At 42.9% G+C, this 18,910-nt stretch overlaps 1 protein-coding gene across 7 annotated transcripts in view; it reads right to left on the bottom strand.

The window, feature by feature from the left end:
* Positions 1-18,910, bottom strand: part of LOC144060939 (cyclic AMP receptor 4) — a 104,946-nt gene that overhangs the window by 69,538 nt on the left and 16,498 nt on the right. For 6 of the 7 annotated variants that reach the window (XM_077580902.1, XM_077580903.1, XM_077580907.1 and 3 more), the window contains 3 exons: positions 18,605-18,692; positions 4,154-4,243; positions 3,684-3,722 (listed from right to left, as the gene is read on the bottom strand). In XM_077580902.1, the coding sequence (XP_077437028.1) occupies positions 3,684-3,722; positions 4,154-4,243; positions 18,605-18,692 (217 nt within the window). The remainder of the gene's footprint in view (positions 1-3,683; positions 3,723-4,153; positions 4,244-18,604; positions 18,693-18,910) is intronic. The other variant, XM_077580904.1, reaches the window with a different exon arrangement.

Raw genomic sequence — 18,910 nt, 5'->3', positions numbered from 1 at the left:
AGCTGAAACATACTCAACGTAACACGCTAAACTTCAAAATAAAGTTTACCAAGTACAGTAGTGGTGCAACGGATCACAAAAGTCACGATTCGGATCAGATCGCGGATTTGAGTCACGGATCGGATCGTTTTTTGGAACAGCATAAACATTTTTTTTTTTTTTAATAAATAGCACTTTTTCCGTTAAATAAAAAAAAAAAGCAATTGAAAATGTCTAATATAGCCGTGCAGGATTTAGTGTCTTCATTTATTTTGTAAATCGCCTTTTCCTATTAAATGATTTTTTTTTTCCGAAATGTCTAATATAGTAGTTTAGGATTAAGGAAGACAACTTTTAAGTGCAATATGAGGCAGAAACATTCTTATTTTCACATGGTTCATGTGTAAAATAAGTATTAATGTCTTAAAGTTGTGTTCCTATAATCTAAACAGCTAAGTTTGACATTTTCAGTTGAAAGTTTTTCTTTTTTAATGGGCAAAAGTGTTTTATAAAATAAATGAAGATAAAGTTCTATTTTTTTTTTTTAATAATGAAAAGACCTCAATGTGCAATTTGAGGCACATTCCCTTCCTTTAAACATGGAGAGTAAATTACAAAGTAGCCTTGGTCCAGAATATTGAAATAGAACTAGAAAAATTCCCGCGGAAATTTTGAATGGGACTGCTGACACTTGTAAATGAGCTGAACAGTTTAAAATTTAAACCACTGGAATCACTCAAGAAATGTGGAAGTTAACTATAATCAACATCAACTAAAAATATCTCACTGTCCCTTTAAGAAAAATGCACTTTCACGCACACACATTTGACTTTGTAAATGAGCTGAACAGTTTAAAATTTAAACGACTGGAATCGCTCAAGAAATGTGGAAGTTAACCATAATCAACATCAACTAAAAGTATCTCACTGTCCCTGAAAATGTATTTAAAAAAATGTAAATGAGCTGAAGAGTTTAAAATTCAAACGACAAAAATCAGTCAAGAAATGTGGAAGTTAACCATAATCAACAGAAACTAAAAATATCTCACTGTCACTTTAAGAGCGCACACACATTTTTGACTTGGAGCCGTCACGCGCCCCACATTCCATTGAGATTGTATGAGAGACGCACCCCTTGAACAAAAGCCTCTCACTACTTAACGGTTCGAGCTGCAGATTCAAGAAATGGCTCGTTAGAACGGCAAGGGTTTGAGGAACACGAGCATGTTCTCATTTTTTTAATCGGATGAAAAATGACCAAATGAGAGCAGGTTGAAAACTTATGATTTATCAGAAATGCAGGGGTAAAGGCGCCTGAATTTAACATGGAAGAGATAGGCGAGTTCGTCCGACTTGTCCGAGCTTAAAGTGAAAATAAAGGTACTAAATGACACCTTAGCCAAATAAAAGTTAGTTTGTCTGAAAGAAGACACTCGTGACTACAAAATGTGAGAATTTGATGTCTAGTGAGCAAAGATTGTGGCCATGGTGACGAGTTGAAGTGAAACTTTTGGAAGTACATTTATTTGTTGCCGCCACTCTAAAGTTAATTGCTCCACTCTGGCACTTGCAATACACAATAATGGGAGAAGGCTATTTGTCTGCTGTTTGCTCACTGTCTTTGAACCCGCACAGAGGGGAGAGCTTACATTCCTTAAAAAAGATTTCGACACTGAGCTAAAGATGGGAAAAATTCCTACAAAATGAGCTAAAATTCGTATCGGTCGGATAACGTATGCGTGCGCAGCGTGTCTTGGAAAAAGGTGCTTGATCTGTAATTTGTTCCCCCTTTCTCCATTCATTTCCTATGGGAGTTTTTTGGGAGTTTTTGGGGAATTGCGTCGCCATGGTAACTCGGAATTCCTAGAAAAGTAATGCCGCACCGAGTCAGATCGAGCCGCATCGTTTGATACCTCATTTGTCCCGGTGCGATCTACGGTACGGGCCGCATTTTTGCGGAAAAATCTCGGGATTTTCTAGGGTGGAGAGTAATATGTGCTGCTTTCAGCAGTCCCATAATTAAAGTAAGTAAGGTACTAGCTGTCAAACCTACTCACCAGCCGGCAGCCAGACACTCAAGCACAATGGTCATGCTAACAGCTAGATGCTAGCCACAATGACGGCATCCTAAATTAGCGATTGAACATGAGTTCGAGATAGTGTTGTGTTGATGTTGGTCACAACTACAATGCCACTCAAAAAAACGTCTAAAAGAGAAGTCAAGATAGCCATTTCGCCACGACGTGGGCAAACTTCAAAGTAAAAGTGTACTAAGGCTATTTGCATTGCCGTCAATGTATTTGGTCAACTTTATTTTGAAGTTAGGCTTAGAGTGTTACGATGAGAATGTTTCAGCTTCCTTGACATGTCATGTCAGAATGGTAGCGACTGTGAATGCGCACTTTGTTTTTTTTTTATCGATTTTCTATATAATAGGTCTAAATATAGTCAACTAGAATAAGTCGACAAACGCATGTCACATAAAGCCATTTTACTCGAGCAGACGTCCAAAGAAAGTCACATCTGGAAAAGGTGAAAAGATAAGGACAGAACATTTCACTGATTCGTGCTAAAATTATCTGTAGTCTAACAAAACAAAGTACCGGTAACAGATTTCCACTAATACCAACAAATGTGTTTGTATTTAATTTTCAGTGTTTCCATCGTATAAGTTCCCAAATTACTAAAGTGGAACTACTCATCTTCTAGCAGTTACACTGTATAGGCTGCCAAACTCATGCCAAAGCCATGTAAACCATTTCACCCTATCAGAAGCCTGAACAAAGTAATTTCTGGAAGTGGCAAAATAATAAGGAAATGCAGAACTGTAATTTACATTATTGTGTGCTAAGCTCTCTAAGAAATTTGATATCCAGCGCTTCGTATTCGCCGTTTGTTGATGAAGAAAGGGCGTGCGCACGGCTGCCGGCGATTACTATGAATTATGATTATTTATCGATCAACAGGCCTATAAAGCACTGGGGGGAAACCCTGAATATGGTTGCTTATGTAGGGGACGTGAAATATGTCCAATGCCTGGTCAACAGAAAACTGCATTATTTGAATTATTTGTTCAGCCCCACTTGCATGAAGCAGTATAGTTCAGCTTGGTACAATGCAAATTTTAGAGTGTTTCCATCTGAACCATTCAGCTTTTCATTTGTAGTATGGTATGTGTTGCTCGTGTAGCGAAATATGCAGTTGTCCAAAGGCTGATTGAAAGAAAATTGTGTCATTTGAATTTTCCACCAAGGAATACGATTCAGATCAATTAAGCATTTCCACTCTTCAAGGTCCCAAAATCCTAAACCACCCCACATTTTAACACCCTCTTATTACTGAACAGATAACAGGAATAAACTGGTTCACTTGAGAATGGTACGCGTTATTCAATGTTTCCATTGTAAAGAAGTCCCTAAATATTCAAACCATTTGACTGTTCGCTTGTGTAGGGTAAAGTTGAATATGCTAAACATGGTAAATTTCCACTTCGGTGCTAAAATGGAATGTAGGAGTGGAGCAGGAAGAAAAAGAAAAACAAAAAGCGCAACCACAAAAAAAAAACACACACTTTTTAGCCTCATGCTGAGGGGAGGGAAAAATAACCCGCAGGCTCCCCTCGATACGCAACCCTTCACATTTCCCCGCAGAGACCATCCACCCCTACAGCAGGCTTTGATGGCGGGGCTGAAAGGGTCTACTTACATCCCAAATCTCCAGGCTACGTGATCGTCTGTGATCCAGCTGGAGGAAGAGAGAAGGAGAGAGCGGGGTTAGAGGAGAGGGAGAGCGGAAGGGAGGCTTGTGACAGCGAATGGGGGGGGGGGGGGGGCGCCGCACAGCTGTAGCTATTAATAAGCCAAGAGTGGAAAAAGAGAGCGTCGAGCCTGGAGATTAAGGCTCCGTCCCAATTTTCATTCCGCGTCCGGCTCTCCTCGGGCCCCACGTCGTCTTTTCCCTCAGCCCCTTAACGACTCTCCAAACAAACAATGATGCCTCTCCTGCTCGCCGACGGAGCAGGCGTTTCCAAATGTTTAAAGATGAGCTGATAATTGCCCGTTTTTACAACGCTGGGTCTTATGAGGGAAAAAGGAGCCCGCCGGGAGCTGGAAGGAGGCCAAAGCTGCTTGCCGACAAAACAACGGCGCCGGCGCCGACGACGGTTTGGGACTCACCACCAGGCTCCTGCTGGGCCGTAGTAACCTTTGAAGAGCGGCAAGGATGACATGACCAGCGGCACCCCCCACGCTATCAGATGGTAGAAGCTGATAAAAACAAAAACAACGACAACAGTTTGATTGTGGAAGTCCTTTCTGATGTCAAAGAAGTTTATTAGCAACATTTTCCCAACCGATTTGCACACAGTAAAGCATTATCTCTTCCATCGATGACGTTTTTTTTTTCCATTGATGTTTTCTTGTGAGCAAGATTACATAAAAAGATTCCAAGAACTGAGCAGATTTATTTCCAATTAAGAGGTCATGTTTTCATGCTTTGGTTATTTTTATTTTGGAAATATTTTGTAAACAGTTTCTACCGAAATGAAATTATTTCTGCTCCTTATCTTTTTATTGCCTGCTTCTAAGAAGGATTGGCACAAATTTCTGAACCTGCCTCCAGGAAACTGAGCATCATTACATCACGCTTAATACATTCTATTTTCATTGCTGTTGGGTTTTTAAAAGTTTGACCAACTACCAACCAACTTCTATGATACTCAGTTCATCAATTCCACTTACAAGAGTTATGTTTTCATTGCTGTTTGTTTGTCAGCAAGATTAGGTAGGATATTTGTATTGAATTTTCAACTTAAATTTGAAAGCAAATGAGGTTATGCTTGTATAGTATTTTTTTTTTCTTTAAGAAGGGTTACATAACATTTTTGGAACCAATTGCGAGGAAACTTAGCATCACAAGTTCATAAGGTCATTGCATTTTGAGTTCTATTCATGTTGGGAGATTGTTATAAAAAATATCACTTTTGGCCCCCCAAAATGCTGGTTCCATATTTAAAAAATAATAATAATAACTTTATGGAATATTATTTCTAACAATACAAAGATTTAACCTTGCCAGCAAGATGAATTCTCGCGGTATTTGTGAGTTCACGAACTCCGTAGAATACGCTGATATGTTTGCAGTCGACCTTCTTTAGGTCGGACCAATCAGGCGTTTGATAGGCAGGACGAAACCAATAATCGCCGATGGCGGGGGGGGGAAACAAGCCTAACAGACGAATGGATGCTGCAATTAATTCTGTTCTCGCAGAATTACTCGCCGTTTCCTTGTTGAGTTTGAACAGCGAGAGGCGTTTCGTGCATTTTTATCTGGTAAAGATGTTCGTGCTTCTCCTCCACCACTCCCTAAGCGAGACGCAAGACGAGATTTTCATCCGTTGCCTTGATTGGTCAAAACAAATGTGCAAAGATTCCGCATCGTCCAATCAGCTTGAAGTATAGTACAGCGAGTCCTGCCTTTCCCGAACGGGTCTGCCTAGTGAAGTACCAGATTGATAATGTGAAGAACTCCCTCGAGTGAATCACAATTATCAATCTGGCTGGCGAGGTTACGCAGGATTATGCAAAATTTGAAATTTTCATCATACCGTACATGATTCACAATGCTAATGCAGTTACAATTTAATCGCCGTTTGCTTTCATGTTGTCAATAATGCAAAATTGTCAAATTAATTGAAATTAGAACCACTTCACTAATGAAGTACAAACTTCTCAATGCAATTTTTCTATGTATGTAACAAGGAAGACTGGACAAAGAGCGGAGGAAGAATGGATGAATTTGGTTGACCAAATCCAGGCAAATGTAGGAGATGAGAGTAGAAAATGGTAGGAAATTTGTTGCCAATCCAAATTGTGATTGTTCCTTATTGCTTATTAAGGAAATACCACCTGCAATTACCCCCATTGCAGTGATAATTAAATCTAAGAGCTCAGCTGGTTAAATGATGAGGTAAGAATGTAGGCGAGGCAAGGAAAGAATCTACTCTATTTTTCTTTTTTTTCCCAGACATTAATCAGCTTACCTTCATGGAAACATTTGAAGGAAGCTCAAAGAGCTAAAACTGCTTAAGGGGTAGGAAAAAAAAAAATCATTGACTGCTATTAAAGAAAAAAACTCAAGCGCCATATGTGTGTTTGTTAGATGTGAACATTGTGTGTCTTTTGGGGTTGTCCATCAATACTTTATACTGCGAGCAGCATCAGCCGGTCAATAGAGTGGAAGTCTTACCCTGACATCTTCCGAGCGTGGTCAATCGAGCAGATGCGACAGGGCTGACACACACTCAATTCGATTCGGTATGTGTGCGCGCTTCCGCTACTCCCAATCAGCACACACACACGCGTGTGTGCATGTGTTGATTGGGAGTAGCGCGCGCAGGCACGCATGCACACACACACACACACACACACACACAGAAGCTCCCTTTTTCCATTTTGCTGCATTCCCCGCCTCTGCAGCCGTCTGATGGACACCAGTGTGAATATGTGGGAGGCGATGGCGTAAAAAAAAAAAGAAAAAAGTGCAGGTTGGTGGTTTAAATAGAATAGGGCGGTGAGTGTGGGAGAGGGACGCACAGATTGGGATCCAGCAAGGGAGCGTGAGAGAAAGCTAAAAAAAAAAAACAGACAAAAGGGAGGGGAAACAACAAAGACGGCTTTCTAACAAGCGTTTTGTTTTTTGTTTGTTCTTGCTTTGTTGAAAGTTTACGGAAACTAAGATTGGATTGTCAATAGCCTCTATCACACAGGCAGCCTGCAGAACGGCATCAGAGCTGTGACAGAGGATCTGGGACGTGTCAGCTTTTACATTTTGGAATTTCATTAAATTTATGAGAAATGAAGAAGGGGATTTTGACCTATACTTTAAAGAGTATAGAAAAAAATGTTCCAATTAAATTGTAATCTGTTTGCCTTTAAAAAAAAAAAAGTGTACTGAACCACTTGGTCCGATACAAAATAGGATAACTCGATCACTGCGATCCACTAATTGACACAACGACTGACAGAATTGTCACTGTGTGTGTGAGTTGCAAGTAAAAATATTAATTACGAGGGAGGATTACATCCAATCGGGAAAGCAACAGTTGCTGATGCACTTAGCTCTATGTATTGAATGGGTCAAACAGTCAAACACAGAACATCCTGTATAATGAAAAGACTCGCAAAGAGCATGAAGAAGATGCTAACAGGGCCACTCCATTTTTGTTGTATAAGGTCTTATACTGTAATTACCATGCCATTGATGTTAATTTCTCCTAGCCTGCTTATGGCGCTGCATATTGTTAGTGCTAAGCTAGCAGAGAAAGCTCTTTGTATTTTGTTTCGTTGGTTTCGCGGTAAACTTCAAGCTAGAGTGACAAATCGTTTGAAGCAAGCAGGTTTTGCCTCTTATTTGAAGGATTGTCCACTGTCGAAATGCACAGAGCATCTTCAGGAAGGTCAATCTTAAAACCCCCGGTAGTAAAAAAAAAAAAAAAGTGGTACAGGACTGTCTTTGACGCTAGGCATTGTGGTACTTTTTTTAGTACCGGTACACCGTGGAACTCTAAATGTGTATAATATTCAACTTAATAACACTTTATAAAACCAGTTTATTTCTTTAAAGTGAGTCAGTGCTATTTTTAATTTATGGGGCGGCATGACTCAGTGGTAGAGTGGTCGTCTCCCATCCGTGAAGTTGTGGGTTCGATCCTCACCAATGGTGACCATATCGAAGTGTCCTTAAGCAAGACATTGAGCCCCAATTTGCTCCCAGCGGACCTGGCAGCGCCTTGCATGGCAGCAACCGACCACTGGTGTGTGAATGGGTGAATGAGAGGCTTCAGTTGAAAATTTCTTTGGGCATCATATGGTGTAGTTAAAGCGCTATGTAAAAAGCAGTCCATCTACCATTGTATTTATTTTTAAAAAAGTTACAAAAAAAACAGCAGTGTTTTCCTAAGAGCCTGGAACGGATTAATGATATTTCAATTCATTTCAATGGGGAAAATTGATTTGATATGATTAAAATGTGTAATGAGCTTGGTTACGAAATGAATTAATCACGTAAATCAAGGTAACCTTGTAGATGCGTTCCACATAAACTAACGAAAGGGAAGAAGAGCAAGTGGCTGAAACACCATTAGCGTAATAGCGCTACCTAGTGGCAAAGTTGGAAAGTAACTGAATAATTTGAACCTATTCCAAGTAAAAACCCACATTTTGCGCACAAAGGATGTTGGCGGCGGACAAAAGACTTTAATTCCAACGAAAAAGGGACGAGAAAGTACGGTGAGAAGGCGCTCGCCAGCAGCAGGAGAGATACAAATGGTGAAATCAGCGCTGTCGTTCCCTGGTGTGACGCCTGCCGGAGGAAGGGGGGGTGAGGGGAGGGAGAGGGGAGGGAGGGCGCCTTGTCAGGAAATCAATGTCGAGAGCTCGCAGACACACCGGCTGCGGCGCGCACACACGCGCCGCTCGCTCGCAGCACAGCGAGAGGGAGCTGACGAGGTCCAGAGCGCGGCGCAACATGGGCTTAATGAGGCACAGCAGGGCCACGACGCGTTCCGTATTACGCACACACCCGCGCGCACGGCCGCACGTGCACACACACATGTATGGCTTGCCTGGATATCCCCCAGCTTCATCCCCAGTACCCCCCCGCCCCCCCCACACACACACACACACTTCACCCACCCGCCCGGCACCCTACACCTCCTCCTGCTGACATCTCTCTGCCCTCAGCCTGAATCCGCCCTTCAAACGTGCATTAGCATACGTGTGCGCTCTCTCTCTCGCTCTCTCTCTCACTCGCTTGCTCGCTCTCTCTCTCCCTCGCTTGCTCGCTCTCTCGCTCCCTCGCTTGCTCTCTCTCTCTCTCCCTCCCTCCCTCTCTCTCCCTCGCTCGCTCTCTCTCTCTCTCCCTCCCTCTCTCTCTCTCTCTCTTGCTTTCTCTCTCTCTCTCTCTCTCCCTCCCTCCCTCACTCTCTTGCATGCACTTCAATCAGTCTTGGCTCATCCCGCCTCGGCTCCCCCTCTCCTCTGGCAATTTGTTCATTCATAAACCATCACAATGAGCCATCAGTGTGTGTGTGTGTGTGTGTGTGTGTGTGTGTGTGTGAGGGAGGGGGGGAGGGGGCTTAGGGTTTGGGGGCTGAAGGGTAATTGTGCATGCGTGGAAAGGCACATCCCCGCCCGACTAAACACACACAGCTTACGTATGTGCAGTCAATTCACGAAAAAGCCCCTCGACGCTTGCCGCTAACACACGAACCGATTAGCGGAGCACCGTTCCTTTTTTTCATTCTTCTTCACAGCACGCACAAAAACAAAGGCGCATCCTCCCCCGCCTCTCACTTTTGTCCTTAGCCCATTTTACACTGCCTGGAAAAGCCGTGAATTTTCCAACATTTTCCTGTGTGGTGGTGTGTATAAATACACGCAGAATTTTGGGGGGGCAGAGCTGGTGTCCAAATTTGCCAATTTCCGGAGAGAATCAGCTCTATTAAAGCCGTGAATTTTCTACCTTTTTTTAGTGTCGTTAATGTGGAATGGGTATTAGAGTCGACCTGCAAATTTTCTGCGTTCAGAGTGGGTAATATCAGAAGTGGGATACTGCCTGTTATAGGGGGTGTGAAGTTTAACACTCTGATACTACTGTCAATTAAAGCCTGGGATTTTTTTACCTTTATGGGAAGTTGAAGCCGACCTGCAAATTTGCCACCTTCTGAGGTAGTATAAGTCGTAACCGAGATGGGATGCTGCCTGTGTGTAAGGGGTGTGAAGTCTAAAACCACTGACTATAGCCCATTTCGGAGTATTAAAGCCAGGAATGTTCAACCTTTTCTTCCTGTAGTGCTGACATGACTCACGAATTTGCCACCTCTGGTGGTAGTATCTGAGGTGTGACAAAGGCAGGACACTGCCTTTGCGTAAGGGGTGCGAGGTTTAACACCCCGACTACAGCATTTCAAAGTGTCTATTAAAGCCAGAAAATTCAAGCTGCAAATTTGAAGCCTTCTGAGGTCGTTCGTGTCAGAGCCGTAAGTTTACGCCTGACGTTTAACACTTTGAGACTAACGGCTTTCACAAAGACGATGTTTACACGCAAAACCCGAATAAGAGCTTATTCGGGTTTTTAAGGGATAACCCTTATCCCTTTGATAACCCGAACTCTGGTTCATATAATCGGCAATCAGAATACCTCGTTTGAATGGAGCATTGGTTTGCATTGTGCGCATGCTCTATTCTTCTTCTTCTTTGTCTTCTTTTCTTATACGCTTATTTCTAGTCGCAAGGAATCTTGGTCTTTATAGTACATGAATGACTCACGAAACGAGCCTCGCTTGAATACATAGATTTCTCCGGGGGTGTTTTCACATTATTTTTTGTTTCTACGTCGACAATGCCAGTTCGTATCTCTACACGCATGTATGTGTCTATAAGTCCGCGCTTCTGCCCCGCAACCCGGCAGTACTCAAGCAGATATAAACAAACACGACGACGCAGAAAGGAATCACACTTTTGAAGCGAGGAGGAAACCGACTACTTTGTTTAGCATGCTGACATGAATTTAATGTCTTTTATTGACCGTCTAAAGTTAAAAGCGGAAATGGTGTCTATTTACGTGATGACGTCCGTGTGTCGCGCTTATGAACGATGTATTCCAATTGAGCACAATGACCACGTATACGGGAGTAACATGCCACGCATGTAAACGGGTTATCTCGAATGTTTCAGAAACCGGAATTGATGTCTCCCTGATTTGTTGGAATTTAGATGTCTCTGGGGTTGGTGAAGGACTCTGGTTGGTGGTGTCTGGTCGGTGCTGGATTTCACTTTCCTTTCTTTTCTTTGGTCCTTCCTCGGGTCTCCTGACGGCCTCACGACTCTGGCTGGAAGTGTTCGGTTTAGGTGAACGGTATGGGATTTTTTAATAGGTTTTAGGTGAACTAATGAATACACACACACTCGCACGCACGCACACAAAAAAAAAAGAGAGAGAGCAATGATGATGACATGTCAAATCGGTAAAATTACCGAATGAACAATACTGAGCTCTCCAGAACGAAAAAAAAAAAAACGGAATTGACATTAACCCAAATATTGACTAAATTCTTCACATTTGTTCATGTTACTTAGACGGAATGAGGATCCAGGTGGTTGGGGCAACCTGAAAACTGGCCCACCTTCAGAGGTCGTATCAGAGGCGGGGGATGGTGCCTGTGCTTAAGGGGCATGTAATTTAACTTCAGCACTGACAATGAGAGCTACAAATTTCCTGACTTTTTCCACTGTCAACCCGCAAACTGGACGCTCTCCAACTGCAGAATGTCTAAAGCATAAACAAAGCATATTGGTTTCATTTTCACTCACACGTTTACCAATTCAGGATGTCTGTTAAGAAGTTGCAATTGGCACTTACGTTGTCAAGCCTTCTGGTCATTCGCAATTGTGACGTTTAATACCCTAACATTAGTCCCGAACACTTGATTGTCACACACACAGAATGGGGGGTTGGAGTCAACCTGGGAATCGCCACCTTTGGAGGTAGTACCAACGGCATAACAGAGGCGCAACACATTGTCACTTAAAGCCACAATTGTTTTTTCATGTGTTGCTGACACAAACACACAAGTTTAACACCCTACACTCACTTTGCTGGCCTGTTATTCTGACACCTTCACGAGTGTGGGGGAAGTCGACTACTCTTGAGCTAATGAATTTTGAGAATCCGTCAATCGTCAATTGTCAACAGTCGGGACACCCTTCCGTCATCGTCGGTCTGTCAATATTTCAAGCCGAACCGCATTATAATCATCAATCCGTCATCCCCCAGCAAAATGGCCGTCCGGCAAAGTTTCGGTCATTCGATGTTGGAAACCGTCAATGTTAATGATATGTTGGAAATTCTGCAGTGTGTCAGTGAAGAAGTGGACGTCCGTCAATGTTTTCATCACTCATCAGCAATAGTACTGACCGGTTATTGATGATTACATTAATGAATGATAACCCACTTCTGGCAATGCTTAGTCTGTCAATTCTTCGGAGTTTCTCGTCAATCGTTACTCGTCACCAAAATGGGTGGCCGCCATGGACAGACTGACGGACCTTCCGCCAATATTGACAGAAAGCCCACCTCTGCTCTAGAGTCATTGGATTCAGTGGTTCTGTGTCGTCAACAGAATGTAGCCAATCAAAGAAGCGCCCTGCCGGACAAGCAATCAAGCAGCAGCGGCGGTAAATAAAATTTAAAAAAATCCCTACCTGATTCATTCTTTTGTATAAAAGTGTGTTACAATGAAGGCAATTGGTATTTTCCAAAGCAAGTTGTACACCACACACAAATATGTCCAAAACTGGTTTTCTATCTTCATGTGTGGGGTCTTACACAAACAAACAAAATCTTTCAATATTTGAATAACGCGTACCAGGACTTAAGACACAGGAGTGCCCCGCCTGTTTTGCAGGAACAGAAAATTGCATTATTGACTTTGTCCCACGATTCTGCATCAGTGCCGTTTATACAGAACAGCAAGTTGTCTGCTTTTACAGGCTTTTACTGGCAGTAGTCTCTTTCACACAGCAAAATAAGCACATCACAGCTTCAATTCTGGCAATGATCGGTCTGTGTTTTTTATACCCTGTGACGCGGGATACTGCCGCAAGTGTGCAGGCTTTCATACAGCAACACGGCGCCTCGCAATCGATAATCAGATGACGTTAGTGCCACTGTCTGGAGTGACAAACACTGACAAATGCTTACAACACAACAGGGCAGGACATGTGCTGAAGCCCCTTTCACCGAAAGTTCCATCAAAACGATCGCATTACAGATGGTTTACAATATCTGCTGGTACCTTTCTTACAAAACACAGTGAAGCGATATATTTCTGCACAAGGCAAGAATGACATCAAATATGTTACTGAGTGCCTCTGTTTAGGGTCTGACACTGCCTCAGAAGTAGGAAATTGCCAGGTCAACTTTGTCCCCCCATTCCATGTCAATGAGTTAGGGTTTTGGCATTTACAAGCAGAAAACTCCTTCACAGCCAGACCCATCACAATTAGCGCATCGCAGCCTTAATAGACGCTCTGGCATTTATCCGCCTGTGCCTTTTATACAAAACCAAGTGACTGTGCGAACTTTCACATCAGGTGCTATCACATAATTACTGGTAGTTGATGTCACTGCCAGCGTCTGGTGTGACAGACATTGACACAACAGAGCGGGAGGGGTGAGTATCAAGTGTTAAACTTTAGCGACACCATGGACAAAGGTGGAAAAATTCTGCATTTATCAGCAGTAGCCCCTTTCACAAAAAAGACCCAGCAAAATGAGTTAACGGAACAACTTTTAAAATGAAACCATTGAAGCAGGATACCGTCACAATTGTGACAGCATCTAATTGCAGGGGTAATAAATTCTCACAATAATAAGGAAACTGAATAATGTCAAAATATGGTATTCCCTCGCTATAATGTGGTTAACTGTTCATGACCTCGATTTTTTGTATGCTTTTTTTTACGTACCAGTAGTGTACTTCTTTTAGAATCTATGAAGGTCTGAAAATCGAGAGTACTTAAACGAGAGAAAAGTGCAAAACTTGTATGGTGAGGGGTTTGATGCCCAATTCACACTGAATACAGAACGGATGCGGAGCGGCATCCATACGGACGCCGCAAGGAATAAAAAGCATTTGAGTATGCTTGTCAATTCACACCAGCTGCAGTGCGGTGTATATGCAGAGTGGATCGGATGCGGAAGGTTTACCCAAGCTTTCAAATTTTTACAGATTTTCATGAAGCTGAAGAAATTACACAAGCCAGACAGGAAGTCAGGTGTCGGCATCAAGGTAGATCCGGTATATTTCAAAATAAAACCGTTTGCGAATTCGTTTTTTGGGACGGAAGCTAGATACATAGCTTGACATGAGTCAGACATTTAAAAGACAACAAACAAGCTCAGAATAAATTAATTGTGACAAAATACCACTATTTAAACACAAAACGTACTTATGCATGGTAGAAGAGCCATGGTCAAATAATGTCCAAAAAGCATATTGATGTGATGACAGGCAAGCGTGACTATTGTTTACCAATAAGACTCTATATACACGGTTGTTATCGCGTGAATTCAAACTTGAACTTGAAATTGAACCCCGTGATCTCACGCAACGCACTCGGTGTGAATTGCAGTCTGTGCGGATGCCGTACGGAAACGGCTGCAAAAGCTGACTACTCCGCCGAATCTGTCTATTGCGGGTATTTTTGGGAACGTAACCCAAGCGATAAACGAGGGAAGACTAATCAACACTTTATTCCTATAAATGTCTGCCATTGTTTACATTTTTAAATGATCACATCTAACATTCCTAGAAAGTCACTGGTGATTTTTTGAGCTACCTTCAGTGTGGCATAAAATCCTTTCATAGAGTGACATTTGCTTTCAACACAGGAGAAGTGTAATCCGGTTGTGAAACATCGCATGGCCTACCAGCATTGAGGAACAGCACCTTTGACGTTACCTCAGAGGGTGTAAAGTTGTCAAGTCATCACTGCCCCCCCGCCCCGCCTTTCTCCCGCCCAAACATTCCGTGTCTGTGACGTTATCACAGAAAAGCGCCACAGGAAAAGGCTGAAATGTTGCGCGTTTTAACAGGCAAGATCCACTTTCAACAAAAACCACCAACAAAATGAGCGCATCACACCCTTAATAGAAGATTTTTCTGCAGAACCAAGCAAGGCAGAATATTGATGCAATTATGCGAGTGCTCGTTTATACAGAACAGCAACGCGGGAAAGAAAATGCCAGCAATTACAGGCAGTGTGAAAGGGGCTCTTGATAAGCATCGGTAGTGAGCCCATTCTGGACCCCCAAGCAGGCATCATCCCTGCGCTCATAAACCCGTCTCTTTCTGAGTTATACCGCCATTATATCCTCCGGCTTATTGCTAATCAATGCACGGGGACTCCCAAGGGGAGGGCTGGCGGGCCCAACCCAACACCCCCACCTGCCTCTCGCACGCACACAAACACGGGAGTGTCGAACAAGTGTGCACACCTAAGCACATCTACAGAATAGGAGCAGGAACAATCGACTTGGCTGGGCGAACAGAGTGGCTGCTAATTTGTTAAAGCTGCTTGTTCTTCCACCCACGGTGCGCATTCATTTTTTAAAACGTCCAACACGCACAAATAAATTCACACTTGCTCCGCGGAAAGCGCTCAGGGGAGTTTGAGCGACAGGGACGCCGAGCCACAAAGCGTGAAGATGTGCGCACACACACGCAGCCACACAAGCTCGCACTTAGCGGCTGACACTCACTCCCTTTTCAATTAGAGTGGCGGCTGGCTGGAACGGAAAAGGAGGGAGGGATGGGGGGGCGGACGGGAGATGGCTGTCAGGGCGCTGCGGGGAAACACATGCTCTGGCAGGCCTAACGCACGCACACGGGCGCACTCCTGGGGAAGCGGCCATCACAAAAGAAGACACATAAGTCTCTTCTTTTAGGGGCGAAAAGCGAGTCCAACCGCTATTCCGCCTCGCTTGTTTATGCGGAACTTATCAACGCCAGCAATATGGCGCCCCAGCGGGTGAATTTGAATAGCGCCTTCGCATCAGCGTTTTTAATGAGCTGCTACGCCGTTCAAGGCTGTCCCAATTACACAGACATCAGTGCCGGCGCCGTTCTTACATCGGCAGCCCCACTTCGCGTATCTGTACGGAGCTGTGAGGCGGAAAAAAAGCAACGCGGCGATTCCGGCCTCAACCAGAAAAATATAAAAGCACCCGATGGAGAGCAGACCTCCTCCAAGGTCCAACTGTTAACGACAATAAAAATAACACAAAATGCAACAATGTAAAAACGAAAAAAAAGGTCCTCAATTTAACTTTCACTCGCAGTCATTTTCACTGCAGCAACCCCCTTCGCTCTTGGCTGTTTTACTGGATTTTGACAGATTTTGCATTTCTATTGCTATAAGAACATAGAACCGACCAAAAGAACGATTGGAGTCTCTTAAGAGTATTTTTATCTGTTTCCGTTTTGCAGCAATTAGCATTAGAATACAGCTAAGTTCATCATTATTCACAAACACTGGCAAAAAGAGCTTGTTGCAACATGGCCCTGGCTGATCTCTGATACTCTGCTGCCACTTGCTGGCCATTTTTTGTAATAACTATCATTGCTTTAAGCAACCTCTTCATGTCAGAAGCTGTATCAAAGCCTTCTGTATGCTGAACCATTAAAACAAAACAAAAAAACTTATAAATACGTTTTGGGGAGTGAAGGACAAAGTATTAAAAAACATATTTATACGTTTTGGGTTTGAATGAGTTAACACACTGCGAGTAAACAAAGGACCAACAAGCCTGTGGTGTAAAGAGGATGATGACGGTTGTTTCTGCAATCAGCGATGTGCGCTCTAAAAAGAACGAGGCAGTAGATGGTAAAGAACATTCTATCAAATAATCTTGAAATTGCAAAGCAAAAGACGCCAACAAGAACCCTCAAGTCAACCATAACTTAACATCAGAAAATTTAATGTATTTATTTATTCATTTACCAAAAATGAAAAGCTGTTGTTGCTCCATATTTGTGTTTGTTTGGCCGAGCACATTGTGTCAAAGTACCGTTTCTGCACACAGTGGCATGTGCTCTGATCCACAACAATGAATGGCCTTTATGTCGAAGCCACACAAAAAGTCCTCATTGTGCTCGCGAGTGAACTGAAGCCTATCGCAGCAGACTTTTGGGTGGGAGGCGGGATGATCCCTGGACAGTCAACCACAGGGCACCATATAGAAAAACAAAAATTCGCACTTATGTTCACATCCATGGCCAATATAGAGTCTTTGGTGAGTTTAACATGCATGTGTATAGAATGTGTGAGGAATCCCGGGTAAGCAGAGAAAACCCACACAAGCATGGGGAGAACATGCAAACTTCACACAGCCGAGACTCAAACCCAGAACTTCTCCACTGTGAGGCAGATGTGATGAACTTTAGTCCAGTCCACCGTGCTGCCATAATAGGCATGTTCTATTCGATGCCACTTTTTTCCAGATCAATAACAGTGGGAGTACTCAACTCTTGAGTAGTCACCAACACAGATACCAAGTAATGATACTAGTACTTTTGAAGCATAAAATTTTCCTCTAAAAACCAATGAGGTAATTTTAATAAAAGACATGTTACAATATAGCATTTCTCCTTAACTAATCTGCTCCCAAAAGCGTATAAATATGTCCTATTTTAGATGTTTTAAGTGTCCCAAAGACGTATTCATACGTTTTTTTCATGCTAGAGCATACAGAAGGCTTTGATGCAGCCTCTCAACTGCAAAGAACGGTTGAAGAAACGGTAGTTATTACACAAATGGCCAGCAGGTGGCAGAAGAGCATAGAAAATGAACCAGGACCATGTAGGGAAAAAACCTCAATTACTCAGAATTCTAAATAGATTTGTAAATATTGATGAAACTTAGCTATCTTCTAATGCTAATTTCTGCAAAATGGAAACAGATAGAAATATACTTTTTTTCCTGATGAAAGACGAGACTCTAATTTTGCTTTTGGTAGGTTCCATGTTTTTATAGCAATAGAACACAATATTCTGTGGGCCTTGCAAAACCAGTCAAAATCCAGCAAAACAGCCAGGAGTGAAGGGGGTAGCTTCAGTGAAAATGGCTGGGATTGAATGAGTTAAAATTTTATGAAATTAATGTCAATTTTCTATTCTTCTAGTTTCTAGGGAATGACCGTAAAACTGGAACAAGGTAATGATTGTAAAATGTCAACCAGAGGACGGCTTAGTATCTACCTGGTACTGGCATCGGCCACCGTCCCGTGTATCACTACCTTGAAATACAGCCAGGTATCGGCCCAATTCGCCCATCCCTACTCGACTCAACTTTTATTAGAGCAACCATTGCTGTATACAAAGTGCCTTTAAGATGGAACCCAAGGGCAGCAAATACAATGAAAACAGCAGGGTGCCTAAAATTGAACCCTGTGGAGCATCATGCGAACGATCGGGACTCAAAAAGTTCTGTCGGACGAATAGGATCTAAAAATAATGACTTCCCAAGTTTAAATAATGAATAACTCATTTAGTGAAGTGTGTGTGTGTGTGTGTGTGGGGGGGGGGGGGATCATGGAGTAACACCTAGATTTTGTTTGCATTTCAGTGCACATATTAGTTTGAAGAATACGAACATTTTAATCACAGACCTGTTTCAACAGAATTCATATGTACCTCCTGCATTCCACATTGAAACAGGTCAGTTCAGCCTGAAAGGGACGGAGAATGAATCCCGGCTCTACCGTTATGGCAATTTACGGGAAAGCCAGTGTGAAAGCGGCTTAGAGAATGATGTAAGGTTTTCGGATTAGCCGGACAGGACTCTACCATTAGCATTCTAAAGCGGGGGGGAGAATAATTCCCAACTCAAACAGAAAAAAGAGGAAATAAATTCTTCAATATGCATTTTGAGGGCTTAAAGGAAATCGATCGCGGTTGGGTTTGGCGTTTCCATGCTCATGACTTAACAAATGATCAAAACATCACCCTTCCAAAAAGTAGTGTGCGTGTTTGTGTAAAGCAGACAATGTGACCCTTTACTCACGTTTCGTACGCGTTAGTGCTCATCTCCCTGACCAGGTTGAAGTACAGGTTCAGTGTGATGAGGCAAACCCAGGCTAAGGCACTCCAGTCTGCAGAGGGGGGAAAACAACAAGGTCAGAATGCAACACAGCTCCCAACCACGCACACACATTCGTATGTATATGTGACATTTTTTGATGAATGGAAGCCCATTCTGCAGTAATATGAGGGAAACCTGTGGCTTATGGTGATGTATGAGCGGGGGGAGCTCGGAGAGAGATAATGATGAACTATGAAAAAGCCGAGCGAGATAACGGCGGCGTGGGTG

This window comes from Vanacampus margaritifer, chromosome 11 (genome assembly GCF_051991255.1).
Source record: "Vanacampus margaritifer isolate UIUO_Vmar chromosome 11, RoL_Vmar_1.0, whole genome shotgun sequence".
Lineage (NCBI taxonomy): Eukaryota > Metazoa > Chordata > Actinopteri > Syngnathiformes > Syngnathidae > Vanacampus > Vanacampus margaritifer.
The sequence above is the reverse complement of the archived record's forward strand: the minus strand, read 5'-3'. Positions and strand labels throughout refer to the sequence as shown.